Source organism: Perissodus microlepis, chromosome 2 (assembly GCF_051167445.1).
Source record: "Perissodus microlepis isolate ML-2025 ecotype Zambia chromosome 2, ASM5116744v1, whole genome shotgun sequence".
NCBI lineage: Eukaryota > Metazoa > Chordata > Actinopteri > Cichliformes > Cichlidae > Perissodus > Perissodus microlepis.
The window spans coordinates 8,426,920-8,452,363 of NC_140462.1; the positions used below are offsets into that span (position 1 = coordinate 8,426,920).

At 42.4% G+C, this 25,444-nt stretch overlaps 3 protein-coding genes across 5 annotated transcripts; all 3 read right to left on the reverse strand.

Annotated features, from left to right (window-relative positions):
• On the reverse strand, positions 1–8,227 carry znf711 (ZFX family zinc finger ZNF711). Its single transcript, XM_084943536.1, has 8 exons — positions 8,040–8,227; positions 6,923–7,006; positions 6,727–6,827; positions 3,961–4,797; positions 3,724–3,870; positions 3,458–3,637; positions 3,029–3,163; positions 1–2,855 (listed from the first exon to the last, which is right to left on the reverse strand). Exons 3-8 carry the CDS (start codon positions 6,803–6,805, stop codon positions 1,675–1,677), a joined length of 2,559 nt encoding a protein of 852 aa, XP_084799662.1. The 5' UTR covers positions 6,806–6,827; positions 6,923–7,006; positions 8,040–8,227; the 3' UTR covers positions 1–1,674.
• A 408-nt stretch (positions 8,228–8,635) lies between these two features.
• On the reverse strand, positions 8,636–19,207 carry LOC146392208 (SLAIN motif-containing protein-like). Of its 3 annotated transcripts, none has more exons than XM_084943555.1 (9): positions 18,875–19,207; positions 17,866–18,528; positions 14,985–15,121; positions 13,265–13,384; positions 11,920–12,060; positions 11,456–11,782; positions 11,178–11,321; positions 9,927–10,224; positions 8,636–9,672 (listed from the first exon to the last, which is right to left on the reverse strand). In XM_084943555.1, exons 2-9 carry the CDS (start codon positions 18,522–18,524, stop codon positions 9,618–9,620), a joined length of 1,881 nt encoding a protein of 626 aa, XP_084799681.1. In that variant the 5' UTR covers positions 18,525–18,528; positions 18,875–19,207; the 3' UTR covers positions 8,636–9,617. The 3 variants fall into 3 exon arrangements, with proteins under 3 accessions (XP_084799681.1, XP_084799689.1, XP_084799674.1); XM_084943563.1 differs by having other exon boundaries at positions 9,927–10,131; positions 17,866–18,533; XM_084943548.1 differs by having other exon boundaries at positions 17,866–18,533; positions 18,875–19,206.
• Positions 19,208–21,920: 2,713 nt separating this feature from the next.
• tmsb1 (thymosin beta 1) lies at positions 21,921–25,222 on the reverse strand. The gene is made up of 3 exons (XM_084943587.1): positions 25,082–25,222; positions 24,041–24,155; positions 21,921–22,815 (listed from the first exon to the last, which is right to left on the reverse strand). Exons 2-3 carry the CDS (start codon positions 24,141–24,143, stop codon positions 22,775–22,777), a joined length of 144 nt encoding a protein of 47 aa, XP_084799713.1. The 5' UTR covers positions 24,144–24,155; positions 25,082–25,222; the 3' UTR covers positions 21,921–22,774.
• Positions 25,223–25,444: the final 222 nt, after the last annotated feature.

A 25,444-nucleotide genomic window follows, 5' to 3' on the forward strand; every position in this document is an offset into this window, starting at 1 on the left:
TAAAAAGATAATTGTTTATTTTGGTTCTTCCCCACCAGTAGTTTATCCACAATCAGACTGAAAGAAAATATAGACTAAGGTACACGAAATGCAGGGATTTTTTTTAATATATACCACAATTAATTTCATGGAGACAGCATATGTGCATACTTTAAAGACTAATGCCAATATGATGAGCAATGACTTGAAGGAAATACTCCCGTGCTTGGGACTGGGTCGGGCTATTTGGGATTGTAGGGCTAGTGTCTGGGAAACTTGTTAGTGAGCACAAACAAAAACACAAAACCCAATCACTTATCCATAGAACAAAACAATAAGCGGTTTCACCCACCACTTTCAATGACAATTCAGTTGTGATGCAGTAATGATCGCTGCCTGCTCATTAGAGATAACACTCAAAAACAATCTTTACCTTTACCCACTCACAAAGCTCTGTACGTGTTTAATATCTTGGGATATTTCTATCTATTTATCTATACATATCCCCAGATAATAAACTCTCATACATGTCATTAAAATACAAAAACAAAATTATTAAAGTGCTTTCTACTGACTCAAACACATAATCTCTGAGAGAATGGCATTGATACAGCATGTTTGAGAGTTAAAAATCACTTATTTTCTGATTAGCGGTGTGCATCAGTGCTTAAAGGATAAAGACTAACGGATGTAAGGCATGATTGCTATCAAATGGTTATCTGTGTCATAGGTAACATCACACGTACTTACAGTGGCATTCACACGCAACCACGTCACTGGTTATTATATGTGAAGCCAACCATCTGTCAAGGTCATATATAATTATAATAATAATACACCAGTCAGAGATGTGTACACTAAAGGGATATTCTAACATACCAACTCCACCCTTCTGCTCCATGCTAGACTCTGCTGACCAGAGAGTAGCATTTCTGATTCAACTTGTAAGACGTATTTAACTGAAAATAGTCTATACTGTTTTATACACGATTCGTTTAATGGGGCTCCAAGAGTTCAGGGTTGAGAGGAAAATCCAAAATGTGAGTTCAATGGTTAAATTTAATTAAACATATTTTTCAAGATGCATTATGTCTCAACATCAGTGACGAACCCATTTTGAACTTGTGAATGGCTCTGTTCATTAAAGACCAGATGGCATTAGAAAAGAAAAAACAAAAAAATGTCAGGGTAAAAGCTGGTTCATGAGGTCAAGATACTAGTTGGTACTATGGAGGCAAACTTCTCATGTACTAATTCCACATCGCCTGGAGAACTAGCATGACGTCCCCAAAACACCGCTTTTCTGTTTTACTAGACACAGTCATCATCTTGCAGCATTTCAGCTGAGTGGGTATAAAAATATAGACATTTGAAACCCTGAATATATGTTCATATGTGATTTTTTTCTGCCACCGAAGACAATTTACAACTGTCCCACTCAGTGTACACACTGTCTTTTTTTTTGTTTTTTTTTCCCGGATTTAACCCCCATCCTAAAACGTGTTCTTGCATTTACTCCTGGGGGCAGGAGGTTTAGACCCAAAACGACACAGAACACAGAACAGCAATTATAATGTTGTTTTCTTCATCAACTGCCTGCATCCATTATTTCTTTGTTAATACACTAAAATTACCTCTGGGTGTGTGTGACACAGATTTACTCGGTAAAGAGGAGTGTGTTTGTGTGCAATGACATTACATCAACATGTCTTTGTGATGCCTGGCTATGTGCTGGCTCTTCTCTGAAGGCCTCCTAAAGCCCTTGGTGCAGTAGTCGCAGCGGTGGGGGTAGTCCTTGGTGTGGATAGAGATGACGTGGCGTTTGAAGCCAGAAGCGTCCGTACTGTTATACTCACAATACTGGCACTGATATACCTTTCTACCACTGTGCGTTTTCATGTGCTTCTTCAGCTCGGCGGGCTGCCGGAAGCCTCGCCGGCAGCGCTTGCACTTAAAGGGTAGGTCCTTTGTATGCAGGGATAGGATATGGCGACTCAGGGTGAAAGTGTCGGGTGCATTGAAGTTACAATGCCGGCACTGGTGCACTTTGTTGCCTTTGTGTGTTTCCGCGTGTTTCTTCAACTCTGAGGGCCTGTGAAAGCCTTTCTCGCACACGTCACACTGATGGGGGAAGTCCTTGGTGTGAACTGAAATAATGTGCCTCTTCAGGTCACTGGAGTTGGTGCTCTTGTGCTCACAGTGCGGGCACTGGTGGGTCTTGTGGCCCTGCACCATCTCTATGTGGCGCTGCAGTTCCCGTGCATCAGCGTAAGCCTGGGGACAGTGGCTGCACTTGAAAGGCAGATCTGCGCCATGCTTGCTCTTGATATGAGTCTTTAAGTTGGACTGGTCTGCACAGCGGAACTCGCAGTGCGGGCAGTGGTAGGGCTTCTCGCCTGTGTGGGTGCGCATGTGTTTCTTCAGCTCCGATGGGTGACGGAAGCCTTTGGCGCACTCAACACACACATGTGCAAAGTTCTTACTGTGCACAGCCAGCAGGTGACGGTTGAGCAGGCCCTGTTCAGCTGTTTCATAATCGCAGTACTTGCAGTGATGCAGTTTGGGCTCCCGATCCTTGACAATGAGCTTGTCTGAGCCCAGTGGGCTAGACTCATGGTAGCGCCGCGCGTACTCTGTATACTCTGGAGATCGCTCATTGTTGTGGCTCAGGAGCTTATGACTCTCTAAGTGGTTGTGAAAGCTGATTTTCTTGTTGGTGGTAAAGTCGCAGTCTGTACACTGATACTTCTTCTTGAGCAGATGATCCGGGTGGTTCTTCATATGGCATTTGAGGAAGCCCCGCGAGCGAAACTTCTTTCCACAGATGTGGCAAGGGTAGACGGTCAAAGGCATCCCATCTGGTCCAATGATAACAGCTGGACAGAGAAGTTTGCAAAAAAAAAGAGAGAGTATGCAGTCAACCATTATTATTCTAAGTTTTCCTCAAATGTGAATGATAAAATTATATACATTCAGACTTGGTGACAACACAGATAAAATTGATCAATTTAAGGTATGTATCAGTATCAATATGACATGCTGATCCTACCAGTCTGACACTGCCGTGTTTCGCCTTTCTTCTTCTTCTTCGATTTGGTTTTGAGAGCACGGTTTGCACCCAGTCCCTCACGGATTTGCAAAAATGGTGTAGCTGCTCCATTCTTCACTTGATCAATTGTATTACCTGCACAGACATTGCAACACATAACACCCCAATAACAACAGAATGGATGACCTTGTCTTATTTCTACTACGATACTTTTTAAAACAAACTCTGGCTGCTAAGTCGTCTTTTAAACACATTTGCCACACATACTGACTCCAAACCATCTTGCTGAGCATCTCATTTAAACAGAAATGCTGCAGCATAGCATCTTCCTCTTAATAATCTATTTCAGCAGTCATAGAACATGGTTTTATCTCAAACTACTAATTTAGGAAAAAATACCCATCTAACCCTTTCATAAAAACGGCATACCAATGTCTTCATCTTCATCATCATCGCTGTCATCCTCATCATCCTCTTCTTCCTTTGGATGGTTCTTGACTGCCATGTAGACCATTTTGTCACGGCCGACTCCCAGTCTGCCCGATGAAGCTGCTTCCAAATCAGGATGGCCGTTCTGGTAATCATCCTCTGTTATTACCTCTGTCCCACCTTGAAAAAAAACCCCAAAAATCTCGATGAGCCATATGACTTTTAACACAAACATGGCTGGATGTACTGTACTGAAGATCATTTACCCAAATCATCATCTGCTTCAGCTTTAAAGATGTAGACTTTTATGACCTCAGAGCCATCCTCCTCTTTGGAGTCCTTGTCTTCCATTACTTCAGTGCTGATCTCAAGGGGAGTGTCCCCTATGTCCAACTTTTCTCCCACTTCATCCACTTTAAAAAAAAAAAACAAATACCAATGGTTATGCAAAAAATGTAACTTTATAAAAGATCTTTGCCGTGTTATGTGCCAAGATATCTTACAGGAGATCATCAGGTAATCCTCGGAGCTACTCCTTGCATCATCATCCTCATCTGTCTGTAGGGGAACAGCCTCAGTTGGCAGCTGTTCGTGGATTATGGTCTCGGCATTGGCCTCGGTCACCATCAACCCTTCAGACACAAGCTGGTGGTCCAGTGTGTTGTCCTGGTGTTCAGACAGCAGCTCTGCCACAAACACCTGGTCTGGCATGTCGTCATGATGGTGGTTTGCGTCCTGTATGAGGTCTGAGGTCAGAACATGGTGGTGATGGGCGTCCAGGGCTTCCTCTATCGCAACTTCAGTCCCCAGAATATTTTCAGGCATGATTACACTGTGTTCTGAAGGCACCATGTCTTCAGTGCTCATTTCATGGGCCTCCACACCTTGAGACTGCAGACTTTCCACATCCACCTCCAGCCCTTCGACGACCTCAGCTTCTAGGCCCTCCACCTCCACTTCCTCTTCAAGGCCCTCAACAACATGGGCTTCCAGACCCTCCACATCAACCTCAGTTTCCAGGCTCTCCACCACTTGCGCCTCAAGACCCTCCACTTCCACTTCTCCCTCTAGGCCCTCAACAACCTGAGCCTCTAACTCTACCACCTGTGTCTGTAGCCCTTCAACAACTTCTGCCTCCAAGCCTTCTACATCTGCATGTAAGCTCTCCACTACCTCCGTCTCCAGGCCTTGAACAACTTGAGTCTCCAGACCTTCCACCTCAAGTCCGTGCTCCAGGAGGATGCCCTCGTCTGTCATGACATCAGAAAGCAGCATACCCTCTGGCACCGACACCACAATGTGCTCCCCATCAATGTGAGCCAGACCCCCCATGCCTGCAACTGATGATATAAAGAGTTTTTAAAAATCACAATTAAAGCTTGATATTAGTCAAATAATTGTGAAAGTGTGTCATTTTTTGTTAGTATAAGATAAAAATGTGATAATGACAATGTGATGTCACTTTGACTTCCTTATTTAGCTTGAAACTCCGGTTTCTTACGCCTTTTGGGAAATTGGTCTCTAAATATTAGCGAAATGTAGGGCTGGGCCATCATATGTTCACGGTAATACCGGTATAATGTTGGGCAACGATAATTAAATGAAATATCGCAATACAATATGGGTAAACATGCATGCGCAGTGCCTTTGTTTTCATACGCATATGGCGGAAAAAGCATGGCGGCGACGGAGAATAAGGCTACGTTCACACTGCAGGCGAAAGCGCATCAAATCCGATTTTTTTGACCCTATGCGACCCATATCCGATCATGGTATGACAGTGTGAACGGCACAAATCCGATATTTTCAAATCCGATCTGGGTCACTTTTGTATGTGGTACTGAATCCGATACATATCTGATGTTTCAGAAAGCGACTGCTGTGTGAATGGTCAAGTCGCATTAAATCCGTCTTTTATGTCACTGACACAAGACAGACGCCAATTATCAGCGCTGGAGAAGCGCCCGAGAAGACATCGCGAACGCTTCCTGGCCATCCGGTGTAGATGTCAGTGAAACTGTTGGGAAGACAACGTTGGAGAAACGTGAACATTTTATTTGTACTGTATAATCTGCAGATTCTGACAGAAATCTGCAACTATCCTTTGAAGCACCGCTCCTCTAAAACAGCAATAAGGATCATTATTAGGTTATCTACATTATTATGTAAATAACAAAATAACTTAAAGCAAAAATTGGGAAACGTGAAGTCCGAAGTCTTTATATTAAGGGCCATCAGTCAAACAATATTGTTTGCTCTGGGTCTAAACAGAGCGCGTTGTGTGTGACATCTTCTTTTGCGCATGCGGGCCGCTTTGAGCGTTCACACTAGAGCGCGTTTGCTGTCGCATTTTATTTATAGTGTGAACACGCAGACAAAAAAAATCAGATTTGATCAAAAAATCGGAATTGAGCATTAAGACCTGCAGTGTGAACGTAGCCTAAGAAGAGCGAAACCGGATCGTTGAATGAAACAGATGAACCAGAATTGGTTTGCAAAAATGCTGCAATTTCAGTGGTGTGGCACTGGTTTAGCTTTTGTCTGTCAGATACACAACAAAGCACTATTTTTGGTAGAGCATGCCAGCGGGCCGCCGTTATTACCGTGTTTTTTGGAAAATACGGCACACTTAAAATCAATCCTTTGATTTTTCTGAAAATCGGCAGTGCCCCTTATAATCCCGTGTGCCTTATGTATGAATTCTGGTTGTGTTTACTGACCTCGAAACGATTTTATGTGGTACACGGGGCTCGAAAATCTGTCAAATGTTTCAGTACGACTTTGCTAAGCTACGAAGCCGCACCGTTTGATGGATTGTCGGAGCATTGCGGCTATCGTACGCAGGAGCCTCGCGGAGTGATACGTAGTGCTTCAACATAATATTACCGTATTGTGTGTGTATAACCTCTTTTCTAAGTTTTGTGGATATTATACATGGTTATGCTGAGGATATGTCGGCCAATTTCCACTGGAAATGCCTTTTGGTTAAACTGTCAGCGAGGAATTAGCATTTGCACTGTTACATTTTTATATAACTTTAATGCACATAAAAAACAGCTGCTTGTTTAAGTGAAAATACATTGATGTTTTTTTTCTTTTTTTCCACTAATAAAGTTGTGGAGTTTTAAAGTATTTTGTCTCGTGTCAATTATATCGTTATCGCAAATATCCAAATGTATATCGTGATAAATATTTTTGGTCATATCGCCCTGCTCTAGCTAAATGCCAAATACAACACGTGTATTAATTTCTCTTGCTAATTCGCCTACCAAAATCTTGCATGATCATAGCATGGGGCATCTTCAGCTCTTGAGTGTGCAGCTCTAACACCCCTCCTCCTTGATCCATGTCTTCACTCCGTAAAAACAGACTGAAAATTGCAGCACAGATTACATTAACCTTTACTTCATATACACTGCTAAAAATGAAACCGAAAGGGAAAAAAATGCAGTTAGTATTACATACCTTCACATTTGACGACAGAAAATCTTTACAATAAAACCAACAGGATATCTGATGTGCTTCCTTCCATCAAGATACTGAATTATTCTGACAAAGTAAAAGAAAATACAATTATCACATGAGCTTGGGATTATAACTGAACACCAGCTGTTCATTTTTTGCAGAAATGCACAAATATTTGGCGTTGGGTTCATAAGAAAAGCACTAGTCTCTATTGCAAAATCTACCTCCGTAAGCCTTAAATACAGAACACAAACTTATTTTTAAACCGTGGACAGTTGTTGTTGACGACTGCCTCCCTCTACTGCCAATCAGGGGTACTACATGCAGCTTCAACCTGAGGACAGATCGCTATATACACCTGGAGCTGGTTGAGCCTGATGGCCGGAGCGCAGCAGAGACAAAAGACTCAGTGTGCAGGGCGGGCGAGCTCGCATGCAGCGGCTCTGATAGCTTTTGGATAAGGACTCCTGCTTAATTTCGTGGGAGGAAATACACTGTCGTCACATGACGATTTAAATGAAGCAAATGTGTTTACAGCGGTCTGTAGCGGTGTTGTGGCTGTTAGTTTTCACATATTTATCCTTTTGGGGTAAAAAACAAATGCAGTTCCGTTGCACTAATCGTTTCTGAAGTACTGTAGTGTTAAGTATCTACACAAAAATCACATATGCTCCCGGGTTTATGGCCGCCACTGAAACTACCACAGTTATGCAATGGCTACCGCCCTCCACCCACCGGAGCTAACTAGCAAGGAAGCTAGGGCTGAGTCTCAAAGCGCCATTTTGTTTTAGCATAAAGGCTAATTCAAGGAGCGCGATAACCAGTCCAATACGTCGATGTAAGCAACGGTTACACATAACGTTATAATGCATATGTAGTCCCAAACGCACACAACAAACTATGATGACCAATGAGATCACTAGTTTTGCATTTCGCTCTGTTTTGTGCGGCGACTGCCGTCCGGTCAGCTAGCTAGCCTGCTAAGCTAGGTGGTGCAGCTTGTGCCGCATTATCTTCCATGTTGTTTTTCGAAAAGGCTGAAAGAGGCCCGCTACGTCCAACTGGGCCCATGCGTCTTATTCCACACTCGTTTTTGATCGACTCAGAATAATTTTACCTGATAACGTTGTCTTCTGACTCTATCGGCGTTTCTCCCCCTTCTCGGATTTGTCTGTTATTTTTTTGGTTTATTTTTGACGGTAAGCTAAGTGCGGCCTGCAGTTTTGGATCCCCGGGCACTCTTTGCTAGGCCTCGGCCAATCAGCTTGCTTCCTGACAAGCAGAGGGAGGGCGGGGGGCAGACAATGCGTGGCCTCGTTTACCGCTGATCCCTTACTATTTGCGTCATGCATAAGAGAGCAGAGTTACATTAACGCAGTCATTCTCTTAATCGGGACATGTTTAAAGCGGGCTCAGAGGAGCGAAATTCAAACATTACCACAGTAACAAATAAAATAAACATTTATGTGCTTGTACTGTGTGCGCTCAGACTTTGCCTGCGAAGATGAGGCCTGTAGGCCATTTTGTCACAAGGGGTGGGTAGTAGTTGAGCACTCATTTGAGAAGTGGTTGGTCACGCACCCAGGAAATATCCGGGACATGGTAACGGTACTGCCGCTGCTATTGCTTGTGCTGCATAGTGTGACTAATTAGCCTTTCATACAGAACAGACCACGATTTAACATGCATGGATTAAATATGACCAGAAGTGCATTTAGAGTTTCAGGGTAGACTTTATTAATCGTTTTCATAACAGCTCCTAATTATTCAGAGGCACTCTTCATGAGGGTGCATAGCTGACTAAGGCAGGAGGCCTTTTGTGCATAAACATTTGTTATTAGTGGGTTTCCCAACGACAGACACTAAAATTGAAATGTAGATATGCAGTAAAAATGCTTTGAAAACTCTTTAACAGTACCTTTACCAACCTAAAATTACTTTTGGAATTAAAGAATTACAGCTCTAATGCACCTTGGCACAACCCATGTTTTTTTTTTTCCTCCTTTATGATAATTCGTAAGGGCAGTGTGGTTTGCAGGAGTTGTGTTGCCGTGTAAGCAAACAGCAAAACACAAATACAACACAAATCTAAAGATAATTTTCACTATGAACCACTCAAACATTCAGAAATCCAAAGATAATTGTAGGGAGACATGAAAGTTTTCTCATATTGCAGGTATAGAATGAAGAGAAGGCATTTGGGCTCAGGGAAAAAAACAAAACCAAGCATGCAATACTCAGCACCTTCATCTAGAGTAAGTCACAGATAATGAACAGACTGGCAAAATCTTCATTTAAACTGTCTTCATATCAATTACATCAACAGAACAGTAATACACCCCTTAATATTCCAGCAGTTTCTCACAAATACCATAGAAAAATAAGTAAAGTTGACACAAGCATATCTTCTGGAAGCTCAGATTTGGTCCATATTAACAAGTCGAGTGTGCACGTGTCTTCTTGTCTGCCTACACATCCTCTCTTTGTGTGGGTTGACAGTGTTTCATGCGAGGGAAAGAGATTAACTACAAATCCAGTGCAGCCCAGCGCTCCAGTCTGAAATAAGGTGGGGGGGGGGCAGAGGTTGTATGACACATTTGTGAACACAGTGACTGTTTTTCTTTGTATTTAGAGGTAACGGGGAGAAGTCGGGGTGATGTTTGCAGCAGTGAACATCCTTCATTGCCAGGAGACCTCAGTAGCAGCCATCTTTCCAGGACTCATCTGAGATTTTGGCCATGCCCAAAGACCTGTCAATAAAAGAGGAGCTTAGTCTCAATTCACAGAAGAAACCAAGTATCTATAGCATAATGGGAAATACTCCTCATCATCTCACCATTCCTTAAATGTGCACTGCAGTTTTTAGTGCTTAGTTTGCACACAGATTGAAAGCATGAGCTGTGTGCAACCAAGAGCAGTAGAACACTAACTGCAGTTCACTTTGCAGCTGAGGGATTTCCTGAAATTACAGAGCTCCTTTAAGAGTGTTTTTTGGAGCACTCACCTCCTCTGAGGCTGTGAAAGTTTACTTCTAGTGGAGGCTGAAGACGCAGCCTGACCTCGTCCTACCCCGGGCCTCCCGGTTCCAACTGAAGCCCTGCCGGGCACGTAGCTTCCTCCATTAGCAGAACCTGGCGACTGGACCCTGCGGCTCCCTCCTGCCTGTTGTCCTTGGACAACAGGTAGGCCTCTGGAAGTCTGACGACCACCTGCCAAAGAGCCCACAGGAGTGACGGCTTTAACTGGAGTCCGCAGGGAGAGAGGAGACTGGCCACTGCTTCGCAGCCGACTGCAAACCATACCTTGAGTGACAGAACAAAATCTCAATCCAGATGGCTTCGTTAAGACAATTTCAGTAAATAAAAGCTACTGTAAGGCCATTTGTTGTACACGGGAGTTGTAGACAAGCTTAGGGAAACTACTGAATTATCAGAGTAGTGGTGCAGTCATGTAGCAGGTGAGTGGAAAGGAAGTTACCTGGGGATGTCAGGGAAGAGGGTGAGGAAAGAACTGTGGAACTGCAAGTAGCTGTGACCAATAATGTATACCCTTTTTCCATTAGTACCTGCTTGGATCGGTTTGACGCGAACCATATTCCATTACAATTGAGTACCACCTAATGTGCATGGGGTCGTTATAGCAACACGGGCAAACATCCCGTGACATCAATTGTACGCGACACGAGCTCTACAACAAAGTAGCACCTCGAGGCGATGCTATACCTGCTGCTTAGTCTGTGGCTTTTCGTCAGACTCATGGACCGCAGTGTCGTTTCTTTGTAGCCGTTTTCCTCGTTGGCGGGTTTTGAAAAGGAAACTTCATGAAAAGTTTCCTTTTTATGATGTAGACCCTCCCATGACTCAACAAGTGACGCCGCTGATTAGCCAATCGGTGACGTGCAATCTGCTGAGGTCACATTTGGATGTGACCTCGTAGATCGCTTGGAACCCCAGCCGAGTAGGTACTAAAAAAGTACCAAGTATCCAGTGAAAACCTATAGATGATGGCTTGCATGGTACTGTCAGAGTTAGACTGATAAATAATAGATATATGAATTCCTAAATAAAAACAGGCCCTGTGCTGCAACATTGCTCATGATCTTCAAAGACATATATATTGGTCAAACTCTTCCTGTGATCATGCAGAGGTGAAGGTTAAATTGTAGGATTAAAGTGACACCACAGAGAGTTATCTCTAAGGAAATGTAGGACAAAGTATGTTAAGGAGTGGTGGGGACCAGGTGAGGAGGGGTTACCTGTGGAGGGGGAGTGAGTCAGGGGAGACATGCGGTTGCCAGAGCTCTGGAGGTTAGCCTCCATGCTGCGGCTGTTTCTGACTGCCTCCAGGGAACGTAGGCTGGTGCGGGGAGCCAGATTAGGCATGCTGTGCCTCAACTCCTCTGGAACCACACACACACACACACACACACACACACTTAACTACAATCAACTGTATATTGTCACAACAGAAGAATCTCCATGGCTGTCCCTTATCTAGAGTAAAACTGCTTAAGTATAACTGGTTATAGCCTACCCTCACTCTTTGCAAATTTAAGCAGCTCTGCACTGGGGCCCTGGAGAGACCGCCTGGGTCCTTTTGTGCGTGGGGCCCTGAGATGGCTGCTGTATTCCTGACCGTGGTTAGAAGTCGAGGGAGAGAGGCACCGTGGTGAGCCTAATGGCGAAGGGGTGAAACGATGCCGTCGCTGGGGCATGGAGAAGTCATCCTCTTCATCTTCCAGGCTGTAAGTGTCAAACTCCTGGTCGCTGTACGTACCGCCCCGGCGCAAGGACTGCAGAGACGCTGTGGAGCTGCGGCGCGATGCAGATGCTGAGCTAGAAGCACAATCCTGCCTCAGACCTGGAGCCGGAAATACCAGGTCAAAATGAAACAACTTAAAAGTCAAGAAAAACTCAGTTTTTCAGATGAGACTGACGTCTAGAAATGCAAATAATCAGCTGATGCCACTCAAAATGCTATAACCTTTCTACACTCACTCTCTTCCTGTAAACGAGCCATGATCTGGACGTCTGTGAGATCCTGCAGCTTGTATCCCATTGAGATGGAGTCATCTGATGTGCTGAGCTCGCTGTCTATGGAGGACTGGGAACTCAGGGCTGAGGGCATGCTTGTGACGCCTTTAAACAAAGCAGAATACCTGTTAGAGTAAGCTGAATTACACAGATATAGACAGAATACTGACCACAGCCAAAACCTCCTACTTCCTTATGACTCACTAGTACAGCACAATATTTAAATTCTTATGCATACTGATAGTGGGAACTTTAAACATGACATTAGCTGATCAGCATAAAATCAGGCTGATAAAAATGGAGCTTTGTGAGGTATAACTCAACAGACCCAGGCTAATGCATGCAGTACTACCTTTCATCAAGATCACAAAGTAAATATGCAATTTATCTAAGTGGGCCCACAATTTTAGAATTAACAGTCTGACATTAGTTTGTCTCCCCACAGCCTGTTCTACAGCACTGGTCTATAAAGCCCAGTCTGCTGATGATGCCCTGGGAAGCTGTAGCCAAAGTTCAGCCTGACACATGCCTGATGAATGCGAGACGACATCACCCAGCAGCATTTGGTTATGTAAAAAGTCTGGCATTAGATAGAATCACCACACATACTCCAAGCACTTTCAAGTTCACTCAAAGATTTGTTATTAAAGGAGTTTCCACAGCAACACTGACATTGCTGGGCTGAAAAAACTGTGAGAAATGACGTGCAAAGCAACTATTACAACTGCAATCACATGTTCAAGGAACAAAATTATGCATACCATACATATTACATATGTTAAGACTGTCATTGTGTGTCTGTGTGTGTGTGTGTGTGTGTGTGTCCCGCCCGGGAGCACAAACAACATACACTTTACATAATTACTAACCATATTCCAAAGTACACCAGTGTTATCTGCGGGGCACACCTTAGTTTTAGCTTATTTGAGGCTCAGATCAACTTGATTTAATTTAATAAGAAAAGTTAATATACTTAAGATAAGGAATTAATACCATTAAATAACCAAAGTGACTGCTGTACACAAATGTAGTGTGGACAAATACCCATCGACTGTTTCTGACCGTATTTGCAAATTTTATCCATAACAGTTATTAAATGAAATAAACATTTACAGAAACCTTTGAAGAATGGTTTGCAGCGATGTAAAGTATATGTAAAATAGCTCAAACATGCAAAAATGCTAAAGCAGTCCTTAAAATTAACCAGTCAGACCGCTGTGAGACCCACATCCTTACAGTAACTGATGTTATTCTCACTGTTGTGTTGTAGGGAAAATGAGAAGCGCTGTGTGTTAATGTCATGCCATACCTGAACTGCCACAGGTTAGTAGGGATTTGTTAGTTGATTTGTGGTACCCAGGAGAGATCAGGCCTGAGCCCGCCGAGCCCGCCTCTGATGGACTGCTGTACATGTTCCTCCATCGAGATGCTGCAGGCGACAGGACAGGAGATATCACATGTTTTCAGGAAGGAAAATACACCAGTACTTATTGTATACACAATGTGACACTATCAAGTTACTTGTAAAATGTCCTCAGAAAAAGCTCTCACAATAGTTAAAATTTCTCAATTAAATTCTTGTTTTGTTTGTTTTCTTAAAAACTTGATTCATGCACCTCGCATGCTAAATGATTTGTTCTGAAGCTTGAATGATCCAGGTGGATATGTGGCCTGGTGCTGGCATTTAAAAACACAAGCTGTTCCGGGAGGAAGGTAATCCAATCCCACCCATGACTTCATGTAGTCATTGAGCCTTGGTGTGAATAGCTTTGCTGTTCAGGTTTTGCAGCATGTAAGATGAGGGAGCTGCTCACAGGTTTAATAATGAATGGGGTCTTTCAGATCAGATGCAAACTTCTATCCACACTGAAAGGCGTAGTAAGATTCACAGCAAGTGTTTAGGCTTTGTTATACAGCCCTGTGCACAGCAGGGGTAAGCAGTAAGTAAAGTTGGTTGCTAAATGTGCTGAATGACGTGCCTGAACCTTGGTTTAGGCCTAGAATTTCTAATGCTTAATTTATTCTACCACCGTTCACAGTTGTGTCCGTCTGCTTTGGTATTTGCCTACACACTGTTCTCGTGTAGTCTACCAAAACCCCAACTGCACATTGCTCGACGTGGATGACGGTCAAACGTCAATTGGTTAACAAGTGAGCCAGAACAGAGAAGAGCATGATAGTGAAGTTCACCAGGAATGGGAGAAGTGTGGAGAAAAGAGTAAGAAAAGTACAGACAGTGACTGCATTGAAACTCTTTCACTTCAGCTGTCTGCATGTTAAAACTTTGCTCTTCTCCATAGATGGCTGGTGAACTAACAACAGCATAAGCAAGTATTGCCCACAGACCGGTTGTACCACATGTTATTGACACAGTACCCATCTACCAAACTGCAGGTAGATTGGCAGGCCGAAGCTGCCTACGTGCTGCTGAAGCATAATCTGAACCATACGGCAGGGATACAAATCAAAGACCATCAGATACTAATTTTATTGAATAGGCAAAGCTCTTTTGCTTAAAGTGTTCAACAGCGTGAAAGATTGGTAATCTAAGCATTGGTACCTGAGGGTGAATAGAGCGCTGCAGAATAAGGAAAGACCTTCTGTGGTTAGCAGAGGCTTTAGACATTTTCACATTTTGTTCTAAACATAAATATGTGAATAAATATCCCACTCCTAAATTTTCAAGTCTTAATTTGTCCAGAACAAGATGCTTGCTCACAAATGGCTAACTAAGACTACAGAAATTGTGGAGGACATTAAAAGTAATCCCACTGAACACAGTTCAGCACTGGTGATGGTAAAGTGGTTGTTGTTGTTTTTTTATAGCCTAACATTAGTGTTTTACTTTTGGTGACTGCGCTCCCACAATCTCTATTTTCTGCAGAAACTCTAAAGCCATGGAAAAAGGGAGAAGCTAACTTCCGGATCGGCCCTACAAAAATGCATTATCCATGCAGCACTCTTAAGAAAAAAAAACAAAAAACAAAGTAGACTTTCTTCAGTTATAGTAAACTATCCTAACTGCATACTCTGGTCCAAGCGACTGATCAGAGTCCGGCAAGCCATCTCGGTCTCGGGGCTGCGATGGTCAAGGACCTGCCGACACCACTTCAGCGGAGAGTCTGGCCCTGGATCTGCTACCTGCTTTTTAGGAGACACATATAACCTGTAGAGAAGCAGCACACAAGAGAAAAACGTATCACTAAATGTGGGAAATGAAGAGTAGTGAGAATAAAGAAGTCAGTCTAATCCTTCTCATATTGATCATGCTTACATGCTGCAGTGTTTGCCAGGATTTGAGAAGCAGAACATTTAAATAAGAACAAGCTGGAGATTAGTGTGAACTGCTGCTGTGTGAGGTATGCAAGGTAAGAGTGGATGCGAAAGCCATGTAAAACAGAATGGTTTTTTTCTCCTCAGATTGCACATGATATGCTAACGCCCAGCCACTCAGTGTTTTCCCCAACAGAAGGACAGTATCCTGCAGCAAAGATCCCACATAAAACAACCAGGATGTTACTGTGTGTTTGACTTCAATGATGTAATCAAAGCAAACAGTGAGTGGGAAATCATCTCAAGCAGGTACTTGTGAACATCTTTATCACAGCTTAAGCCGGAACCAACCTTGAATTTACATTTGCCTCATTTCCTTTTGGTTAAATGCAAAATTCACATCCAAAGACGCCTAAAACACGGACTCAAACTCAGATTAGCAGCTGAGCACAGATGTGGATGGAACAGTTTTGTGGCTTTTAGTCCCGCTATCATTTTGAGCAACATTCTACAGCATGAAAAACACATGAGAAATATCCACTAAGGACAAAAGTGTCAGCCAAAAATGAGTTTTATGCAGCTGCAGTGTCAGACGCTTCCTCCGCGATGTGTCCAATGTTGCCTTAGTGAGAGCAAACAGCCATTTAGTCACCACAAGCTTTGAAGTGGCTGATCACATGGGCTGATGCTTTGAGTCGGATACACAAAAGGGCCCAAACTGACTGGTTCTGGACCAATCAGCTACAAATCATCTTCCCATTTGGGCAAACACAAAAGGACCCCATTTCCCACTGGAATGAGCGACAATGCAGGAAGCAATATTCAGGTCACACGTCCTGCACAGAGAGCACGGCTTCTCTGCGCAGGGAGAGGAGGGGAGGGTGGTTCTTAGTAGAAGCACAAACCCGCTGTTTGATGCAGAACAATGTTGTTTGCTTTTGATCCATTCACAGTGCGGTTTTGCTCACAGTGTTGCTATTACCAATTATGCAGGACACTGGCAACAGCTGCTGTAACACAATGTTGGCACTGAGGAGTCTCTTACACTTTTAAACCAATCCTGTAATAACTGTAAATAAACCCCAAAGTGATATTATAACAAAACATATTCAGCTGTGTCATATTTATGCTTTCACAGTTGAGAGCACCAGCAGCCTTTGTCACTGCTCCACTGTGTCAGCGTGACAAGTGCAAGTTAGGAGGACTGAAGCCAAGGCCCCTGAGCTTTATGAGTCTGAACTAGTTTTTTTAAAACAAGTAAACAAACATGCCAGAAAGAAATTACCCAACTTGGTGAATTTCCATTGCAGAATTCAAATGTTGTCTAAAGAATATGGTCTTCTTTTACTAATCTTTTCACAAAGTAATGGTTCAAAACAATAAATATAAAAGTACTGCAGTAGCTGCCTTCTGTTTTGGCCCCCTGTTCTGGCGTGATTACACAGGGTGGAAGGGGGGGTCAAATCACATGCTGTGCAATCCCAACCAAAGTAGTTCAGCCACGCGGACCCACTCAGCCCGGAGCAGATCAGATTATGCTGCTGTTTAGGATTACTTAATGTTTTGGCTATGATAACCCCACAAAGCACATATGGTATGGCTAATGATGTAAAACTGAAAATAAGTCATGAGTAGTCTGGCTGTTAAATCCCCAGATCCTCAGTTGCTAAAGTGAACACAATATGGTACCTGTTTAGGACAATACTGTGAGACAGAATGAACACTCATGTCTAGACTGATCTCCTGCATAGCCCCATATTAATGTTATTTTTAGGTAATTGCTATCAGCCAATTAAACAAAACAAGTAAAGGTCACACTGGTTCAAAACAAATCAGGCTTTAAAAAGGCTGAATATTAATTACATGCAGATATATCCTTTTTATTCTGACTGGGTTAAGTCAAATTAGTGGTCTCTTTTTTAATAAACAGGATAGTCTTTCACCTGATACAACACCTGTTTTTTATTTGTGCTTGATTCAGACAGCTAGAACTAAAAAAAAGAACATCCTTTGTGTTTGACTAAGCTGTCAAACAGGTAGCAGACATGTCACTCGAGTCTGAGAACTCAAGGTTAAATCTGAGACAGAAGAAACAACTCCCCACTGACTCTGCTTTCTTTTACTTTCTCCTAATTGCTCTTGAATATTTTATGCCTTGTCGAAATGCTAAGAATCTGTATACTTTCTCTCCTGCTTACAAAAAGATAATCGGAGCAGGTGTCGACTTGAGCTTTTAAATACACTTTGTTTGTGTGGGATAAGAAATAACCACAGTTTCTGCATCAACTCAGAATCGAGTCTAATTTTAAACCCAAATAGCCTCATGCTACACAGTCACTGCCCTGTGGGGGAGTATCACACTGAAGAATTCAGAGGTTAAAATGAAAAGGCACAAATGACTCATGTGGCTAAAGGGGCTCCTCTACCTATAGACTGAAACTTTAAATGTGACTTCAGAGCTCAGCTTCCCCTGGAGGTAACTCTTCGCAGCTGCTGCTGTACGAACATCACTTTTTATCCCCGTCTCAGCTGCATATGTTTAGCCACACAGTTAAAGCCACAAATAGATGCCGGCTGTACCCAAACAAGTGGGATCAAAGCACAACCAGAGAAAGCATTGCCGATAATGAGACGTACCAGCTCTCCTCGTCCTCTATGTCTGCACACTCATCATCCAAATCTAGGACATCCACTTCATCCAGTGCAGTTTGGTCCACCCCTGAGTCGCTCTCTGCAAGTGTCTCTGACTCATAACTTTCCTGAGACGGGCTCTCCGGCGTCTGGCTCTGGCCCTGAGACTGTGCTGCTCCGTTGCTGCTGGTCAACTTTAGGAAGCTGCCACACAGACCCCGATCCTCCTCTTCCTCATCATCCTCTTCCTCCAGCCTGCTAGCCACAGGCAAGGGGGACATCTCCTCTCCACTGCTGCTGTCCTGAGGAGGTGACAGCATCAAGTCCCTGCTGTCCAGCTGGCTGCTGCTGTGCTCCAATCTGAGGTGGGAGTTTGTCACCTCTTCACAAGCCAGCCTCTCGTTGATGTTGACAGCAGCTGTGAGGTTACTGTTTGCTCCTCTGTGGATGACGGTCTTGCTTCCCCTGTTGCGCAGGGTCTCATTCTGGACCTCCAACCTGCGCACAAGCTCCTGCAGCTTTCGGACCTCCTCCAGCTCCACCCCTGCCAGGTCTTGACCTCCCTCTCCTGCCACCTCGCACCCCGGCTCGTTGTTTTCCGCGAGGCCAGTCGGACTACCATTGTCAGGCTGAGGCACCACGCTGGCACTGTCCGGGACCACCATGCTGCTGCTCTGATAGGAGAAACATTCAGTTAACATTGTGGCAATAAAAACTCTAAATGACTACAGCCATTAAGCTAGGACCTGGTGGCTCCTGAGCAACACAACAGCAGTTCAACAGCATAAAAGTGACCCAAACACATATGTTAGCGTTCTCTGACTACTTCACAAAGCTTTCAGTACTCGGAAGCACGCTAGTTCCCTGTCGCTTCTCACTTTATTTATGTGTACACTACGAGTGCATCCTTGCAGCTGCGGCTCCGTCACACCTCTTATATCTCTTCAAACGTTAACATTTGAACTCCCTTGGTTACTGTTAGCCAGCTAGCACGCTATCAACAAAACAAACGTACCGGTGACTGAGCCGTGTTGTCCCCTGCGAGCAGATGACTGAGCTTGGCCGCCACTCACAGCTCAAAATCCCCCGTGGACCAGCACGAGCGCATGAATGAAGAAGCTAATTACATCCAGGTGAAACGCTCTACTGCGTGATGATAGTGATTGTCGAGACGGTGCAATAACCCTCTGGAGTTATCTTACTGAGCGGCGAGCTAGTCCATGGTCTCTTGCTGCTAGTGCATCACCGCTAGCGTTTACCACATCGCTCCCGCTAACTAGCTTGATTGTGGACTTTAGTTAGCTCAGTGAGGAGACCTGCAGCAGCGCTCGCTCCTCCCTCTACTGGTTTTCCTGTTGTTTTAAGCGCCTCCCCGAGGCAGGACATGGTACTGCAACAACCTCATATTATTATTATATATTGTAACCACTGGGTGTCACTGTTTACACAATGCTGCATTCAATAACCGTACTTAAACGTCTGTTATGCAGTCTATGGGTGCCTTACAGCACGTTATACCAAGAAAGAAAGCATAAAGTGAATAACTGTCGACTCCCACTGCTGTTGTTATCGAATATTTTATCTACGTAGACAAAAATACAGTTTAAGGATAGAAACAGAAAACGGAGCAATACATGTTATAATTAAGAAAAGCATGCACAAGTATAATGTACTAAATTTAAACCTTCTACTTAAGTTCTACTTAAACTATATGATCTATGTAGTATACACCTCTTATCAGTCCCTTATTTTCGGCTGAATTATTCCAGTATCTTTGCATTTCGCACCATTACACATTAGTGATGGGATTTCTGGCTCCTTTTAGAGAACCGGCTCTTTCGGCTCGGCTCACTAAAAAGAGCCGGCTCTTTCGGCTCCGAACCGGCTCTTCAGGTTGTTTTGTTGCTTTAATTAATTTATTATTAACAATAATATAAAATTATGCACAAAAGGAATTACTAATGTAAAAAAAGTGGTTTTATTTATATATGTTTATATATAAATATATACAGTGGCCTCTAGAGACAAAACACGTACAAACTCCAAAAAGCACGTACAAACTCCAAAACACATTTCTAGCATTAACTGAACTTCCAAAACAGAGCTACCTAGATCACTTAAATTAAACAATTGAAACCATATGTGTATTGTTTGTGTATTTATACACAAGCACTCATATATATTCAAATAATTAAAAAAAAAAAAAGTTCATTTACCTGTTACTACCACACACCAAATCCGGTCATTGGTACTTGCTGGCTTGTGTAGCCACCAGGTAACAAAAGCTCAACACTGCGCCTAGCATTCTGGAGCACTTCTGTTGTCTTTTGTACGTGTTTTGGAGTTTTTATGTGTTTTGGAGTTTTTATGTGTTTTGGAGTTTGTACGTGTTTTGAAGTTTGTACGTGCTTTGTCTGTAGGGGCCACTGTAAATATACTTTTATTTATTCACTCCACATAAAATGTAATAAATAAATCATATAATACAAAAAAACCAACTAGTCACAGTTCAACTTTTAACTATTTAAATTTTCAGCTTTTTCCTTTTAAACAAATTTAAAATGAAACAACACAAAACACTGCAAACCACAACACAATTAAATATAAATTATAATATGAAAACAAAAAGAAGATGCACATTCTCTGTCATATGGACCTGCATGAATAAACTTTCTGAATCCTTTATCATCTGCAACTGAAAATAGTTGTGGATGATTACTATACCTTTCTAATGTGACGTTGTTGTCCCTGGCTCTCTTTCTCTGTCTTTCCCTCCTGCTCTGTTCCTGTGCTACTGCCGCCCCTCCCCCCTTTGCCCAGCGCAAAGCACAAGGCTCATGTACGGAGTGAAGCGGAAAAAAAGTGCGAGAGAGAGAGGGTGAGAGAAGGAAAAAAAAAAAACACGGCTCGCGTCGTTCACGTCAAAGATTCGGCTCTAAGAGCCATTTCGTTCACGACCGACACATCACTATTACACATAGAAGTTTGTTAAATTCAGACCAATGAAAAATCAGAGGTCAATTTCTTGTATGTGTGCACATATTTGGACCATAAAGATTCAGCCTTTTTAGCTGTTAAAAAAATACACTCTTATAGCACCAGAATGATCAAATGCCTTTTAAAAGATATCAGAAATCCTGTGTTCTGGATCTCATCTGCTGATGAGAACTTTTTACATTTATATATCTTAGACTGACTTTTCCTTATCTGCTTATACAAGTCCTATGATAATTCTGCACATGTTCTAGACTGTTTTGTTGTAGTCCTAAGTTTATTATCAAAGACAGATCCTGACAGATCTCGGAAAGAGAAAACGTGCATACCATCATCCCTCTCAAAAGAAGCCTAATTTATTATTCATGATATTGAACAGGTTTCATTACAACACAATGGAACATGTAAATCTGCACGACCTTTAACAAGTATGGTAAAAGCATTTTGAACAAAGTTAGACAGCGTAAAGTGTGTCTTTGCTCTCAAGCATTTGTGCACCACTATATGAACATGTCCCAGCAGGCTTGCTGCGGAAAAACACAGACTGCACTATCTTAAGCAATCCACACACACAGGAGCCTGATGGAAAACATGCCCAGTCAATGAGCTGCGTGATAAATTTGTGCTTTCCAAAACATTTTAAAGGCAGAATGCAAATAATCTAATTTTAGCATCCTGACTTTACATGCATAGAGACAGTGTAAATGATGCCCTGCACATGTATGCTAAATTCCAGTATCGAAAGTAAACTTTTAAACGTGAACTAAAAATCCTTGTTGGCAATCTGCAGTGTGCCCAAGCCTACTGCTCGTTCACTCCCTTTTTTTCTGCAGGCTTAAACCTGTTGTATATCTAGATGAGGTATCTGGAATGAAATGTTTGCAACCCAAAAGAAGCTGAATATGAATGTTAATAACAGAATGATTTTCTTAGTCCTAGTCACTCCAATAACAAGAGGTCGTCTAATAATATTTTGGTAACAGTATTGGCAGTGAGTTTATCTGTGTCTTTCACTGCCTTAAACCCTCGTTTTCTCTATTATGCATGCTGAAAAAAAAATCCTAAAATGAACCTCAGGCTTTATTGCATATTGAAAAATTAACAACAACATTGCATGTAACTGTAAGTGCTGACGAGAAAGGAAAGAGTAGATAATAACTGAGCACTCGTGTCCAAGTGAGCTTTTAAGCATCAGGTGTAGATATCTGTTTACACAGCCATTTAAATGATATGTAGGTTTGCTTTTATGCATTATAAATTTTAAATTTTCAACTAATGTATCATGCTTGTTTGTATCTTTTCTCTGATGCTTTTAAATTCCAGTTTCTTTCCAAAGTTTTTATTTAAACGAGCCCATCATATGCATTTGCTTTCCTCAAATACTTTAACTGGTGAATGTGAAAATCATTCTATAAAGTTTTTTTTAAAATGAAGGTGCCAAGTTGCTCAAATAAGTTTCATTGGTTTAATTTTTAACAAAGTAACTCAAACAACTTTTTTTGAACATTTTTTTATTAAAAACAATATCATCTTTTATGTCCTTTTTCATAACACATCCTGAATGGCACCATTTACAGGCATACATATGGTATAGCAATATAACATGATTGATGGATTTCCAATGCTGAAATTATGATTCCCCCCCCCCCCCCCCCCCCTCCCTTTTTTGCTCAAGTCTACACCCTGTATAATGTTTATCATGCCCTGTTCAACCCTTTTCTACACTGCATTGCAAAACAATAAAATGCATCCATTGCCTTAATTTAATCACAGACAGATCTTTCCCCATAGCGTCAACCCAAACACCATTTCAAAGCAAAGACAGCGTGGCACAGAAAACTGAGGCAGAGGTGGGGATGGTTGGGCTTGGAAGACGAGCAGGTAGCGGGGGTCGACTGAAGGAGAGGAATCATGGCTCTCTTCAGTTTCCTTCCTGAATGGCTTTCTTCTCCGCTTCAATTTCTGTGAGGAAGAAAAAACAAAAATTTAAAATATTACCAACCATAACCCACTTGCTGTATTAAGCACAGAAGGCTATAGTGAAGCTCCCACTGAGTGTATTAACCCAACTCAAGGAATGTTTGTTTGCTAGTCAATTCACTGCAATTCTTCATGCACAAAGAGACATTCTGTCTGTACTGCATTACGGCAGTTATCCTGCTGCTGTCCAGTTAACACCCTTTGAGTCATCCACTCATTTCTATAGATGGCGTGGTATCTGAATAGATTATCTTCATAGCCACTTTCTGTTTGTTGCAATAGGCGTGACAGAAATGAATGAATAACATTTTCATATCACTTCCACATTTTCCACTTTCAACTGTGAATGCGTCGCGTCACATTAACAGATAGATGAGCACAACATTATGACACGAGTGCTCACATACCTCTGAGCTGCTCCAAACTTTCATTTGCCACAAGACCGAGCTAAAAATGGGGCCCTGTAGCTCTACTTTACAGCCAGAAGTGCAAACCACTTCTCTGGATGAAGATGATTGTCTGTGCCTAAAGTCCAATTTTTGTCCTAATGAAGCAAGGAGAAACGTTGCTGTCTGGATGGCAGCACCGCATATCACATATCTAAAAAAGACTTTAGAACTCATAAAAAGGACAGCATGCACCGACAGTGCCACCTGCTTCTGAGCCTCTTCTCTCATATAGTAGCCACAGCTGTGTTCAGATTAAGAAAGATTGAGTTAGACAGCAGGGAGCTTCACAGCCTCAGAGGGGAAGGATGGGCATTTTGACACACTTTCATTCTCCTCTTTCTGCTGCTGCATGTCACGCCAGAGATGAACACTGCTTTTTAAAAAAAAAAAATTAAAAAAAAAAAACAAAAAAACAAAACATTGTGCAGTTTATGATTGGGGTTTCTGTTTATTTGCTCTAAAATTTGTATTCTTCCACTCTTAGTGGCAGATGGCAGGTTGGAGTTTCAAGAGTGGGAATATGCGTGCGTTTCTTCCTTACAGGTTGGTGCTAAGTACAAGGTCTCAGGTAGTTGGGTGTGGTCCTTGTTTTGCAATATTTGCAGTTACCTTTATTAAAAAAAGAAAAAAAAAAAAAAAAAAAAAAAAAAAAGGCAGGGAGGAGTTGAGCCAACCAGTGAGCCAGAGTAAAGGGGAAAGGTGAAAGTAGTAAATGAGAGGCTTGTTTGGAGCACACTTCTTTTGTCTTAAAGACCTACCCTCCTTTGTTGGGAGGTGGTTCTTTTCTTGCGTGTTAGTCTTCTTTAGCTTTTGCTTGTTGAACTGCTCCACTTCCTGGTTGACTGGGTTGCTGTCGCTCATTTTGGAGGAGTTCTATAAAACAGAAAAGGGGAGATTTAAGAGAAGAATTTGTGTGCTTTCAAGATCTGACTGACATGCTAAGATCTTGTCTGCAGTGCATGCCCATACATGTACACAAACCACGTTCCAGCTGACATGAGAGAGAGAAAAAACAAAACAAAAAAAAAAAAGGTTATGTGAACCGTGCAGTCACCTGAAACAACAAGTATCTGTACCTCTATCTCACCACGGTGAACTAACGTGATATGTGATGTAGTGTTTAACTGGGTGGCATTCAAATCCACAAATGGCTCTTGTTAACAGAGAAAAATGGTGCATCTATGCACTGATTTGCATTTATGTACAGTTATTAAAGAGATACGGAGAATTTTACACCTGTGCCAACTAAGCAAATAAGATTAGAAGCGCATGTGTGTTGGAACAAGTTTTATAGGAACTTAATATTTCCAGGAGGACTGAATTCAGGGCATAAATACTGCAGTATTAGGAAATTCAGTGGCCTATCCCATTAGGGGAGCATCTGTCTTCTTTGCTGTCCACACCTATAGACCGCACAGAATAATGGGTGCATTTTTATTTTTAACACCACCCTAGGGAAATGACCCCTTAAAGACCATGCTGTCTAGGAAAAGTAACATTAGGTAGCCTGATAAAGACTTATAGACAGCCCTAATCTGCGGGCAGAGAAATGAGGCACTGTCAGGTATCACACACCCTGCGCCATAACTGGAGTGACTAACACACCAGTGAGTGTACTAAAGGAGCTACATAGTCTATACCAAAACGTTGCATAACGTATTTCATATTTTAATACACAGCACATAAATAATCACTTGAAATAAACAATTCGTTCGCATTTTTTTCTTAGCAATTAAGAAAAAAATGATTTATCAGCAGACTAAGACAGCTGAAAAACAAAACAATTTAAAGAGTTTTACCTGGTGCAGGACCGCGTTGCAAGACAATCTTTAACAGGTAACTGTGTGTGTGTGTAATCCGTGCAAAGCCAATGGTTTAAATAGAGACAACACGCCCTTGTGCACGCCAACATGGACACCGGTCCTCTGGCTCTCATTGGCTCCCAAAGCTCAGAAGGCGAATTTTAATTGGACACTCTTGATGTCTCACCGCCTTCTCAAACCTCCTTAAAAATGATATGTTGGGTCAAACTTCTTCCCATGCAGTGTTGCAATCGCATGATTAATTCCTTCACGTATCCGCACGTTTGGATGAATTAAAACGGACACCTATTGTAGGTGATGTGATGGATTTCACGTTTTTCTCTTTTAGGACAGTACCAT

Coding starts and splice junctions, on each gene's coding strand:
- znf711 (XM_084943536.1), bottom strand. CDS start 6,805: ATGGATCAAGGAGGAGGGGTGTTAGAGCTGCACACTCAAGAGCTGAAG. Junction 3,638..3,723: donor TGAAGCAGATGATGATTTGG/GTAAATGATCTT, acceptor TTTTTTTTCAAG/GTGGGACAGAGGTAATAACA. Junction 3,164..3,457: donor TGATGAAGATGAAGACATTG/GTATGCCGTTTT, acceptor ATGTCTGTGCAG/GTAATACAATTGATCAAGTG.
- LOC146392208 (XM_084943555.1), bottom strand. CDS start 18,524: ATGGTGGTCCCGGACAGTGCCAGCGTGGTGCCTCAGCCTGACAATGGT. Junction 12,061..13,264: donor ACTAACCTGTGGCAGTTCAG/GTATGGCATGAC, acceptor CTTTGTTTAAAG/GCGTCACAAGCATGCCCTCA. Junction 10,225..11,177: donor GACTCACTCCCCCTCCACAG/GTAACCCCTCCT, acceptor CTGTCACTCAAG/GTATGGTTTGCAGTCGGCTG.
- tmsb1 (XM_084943587.1), bottom strand. CDS start 24,143: ATGAGCGACAGCAACCCAGTCAACCAGGAAGTGGAGCAGTTCAACAAG. Junction 22,816..24,040: donor CCACCTCCCAACAAAGGAGG/GTAGGTCTTTAA, acceptor TCTTCCTCACAG/AAATTGAAGCGGAGAAGAAA.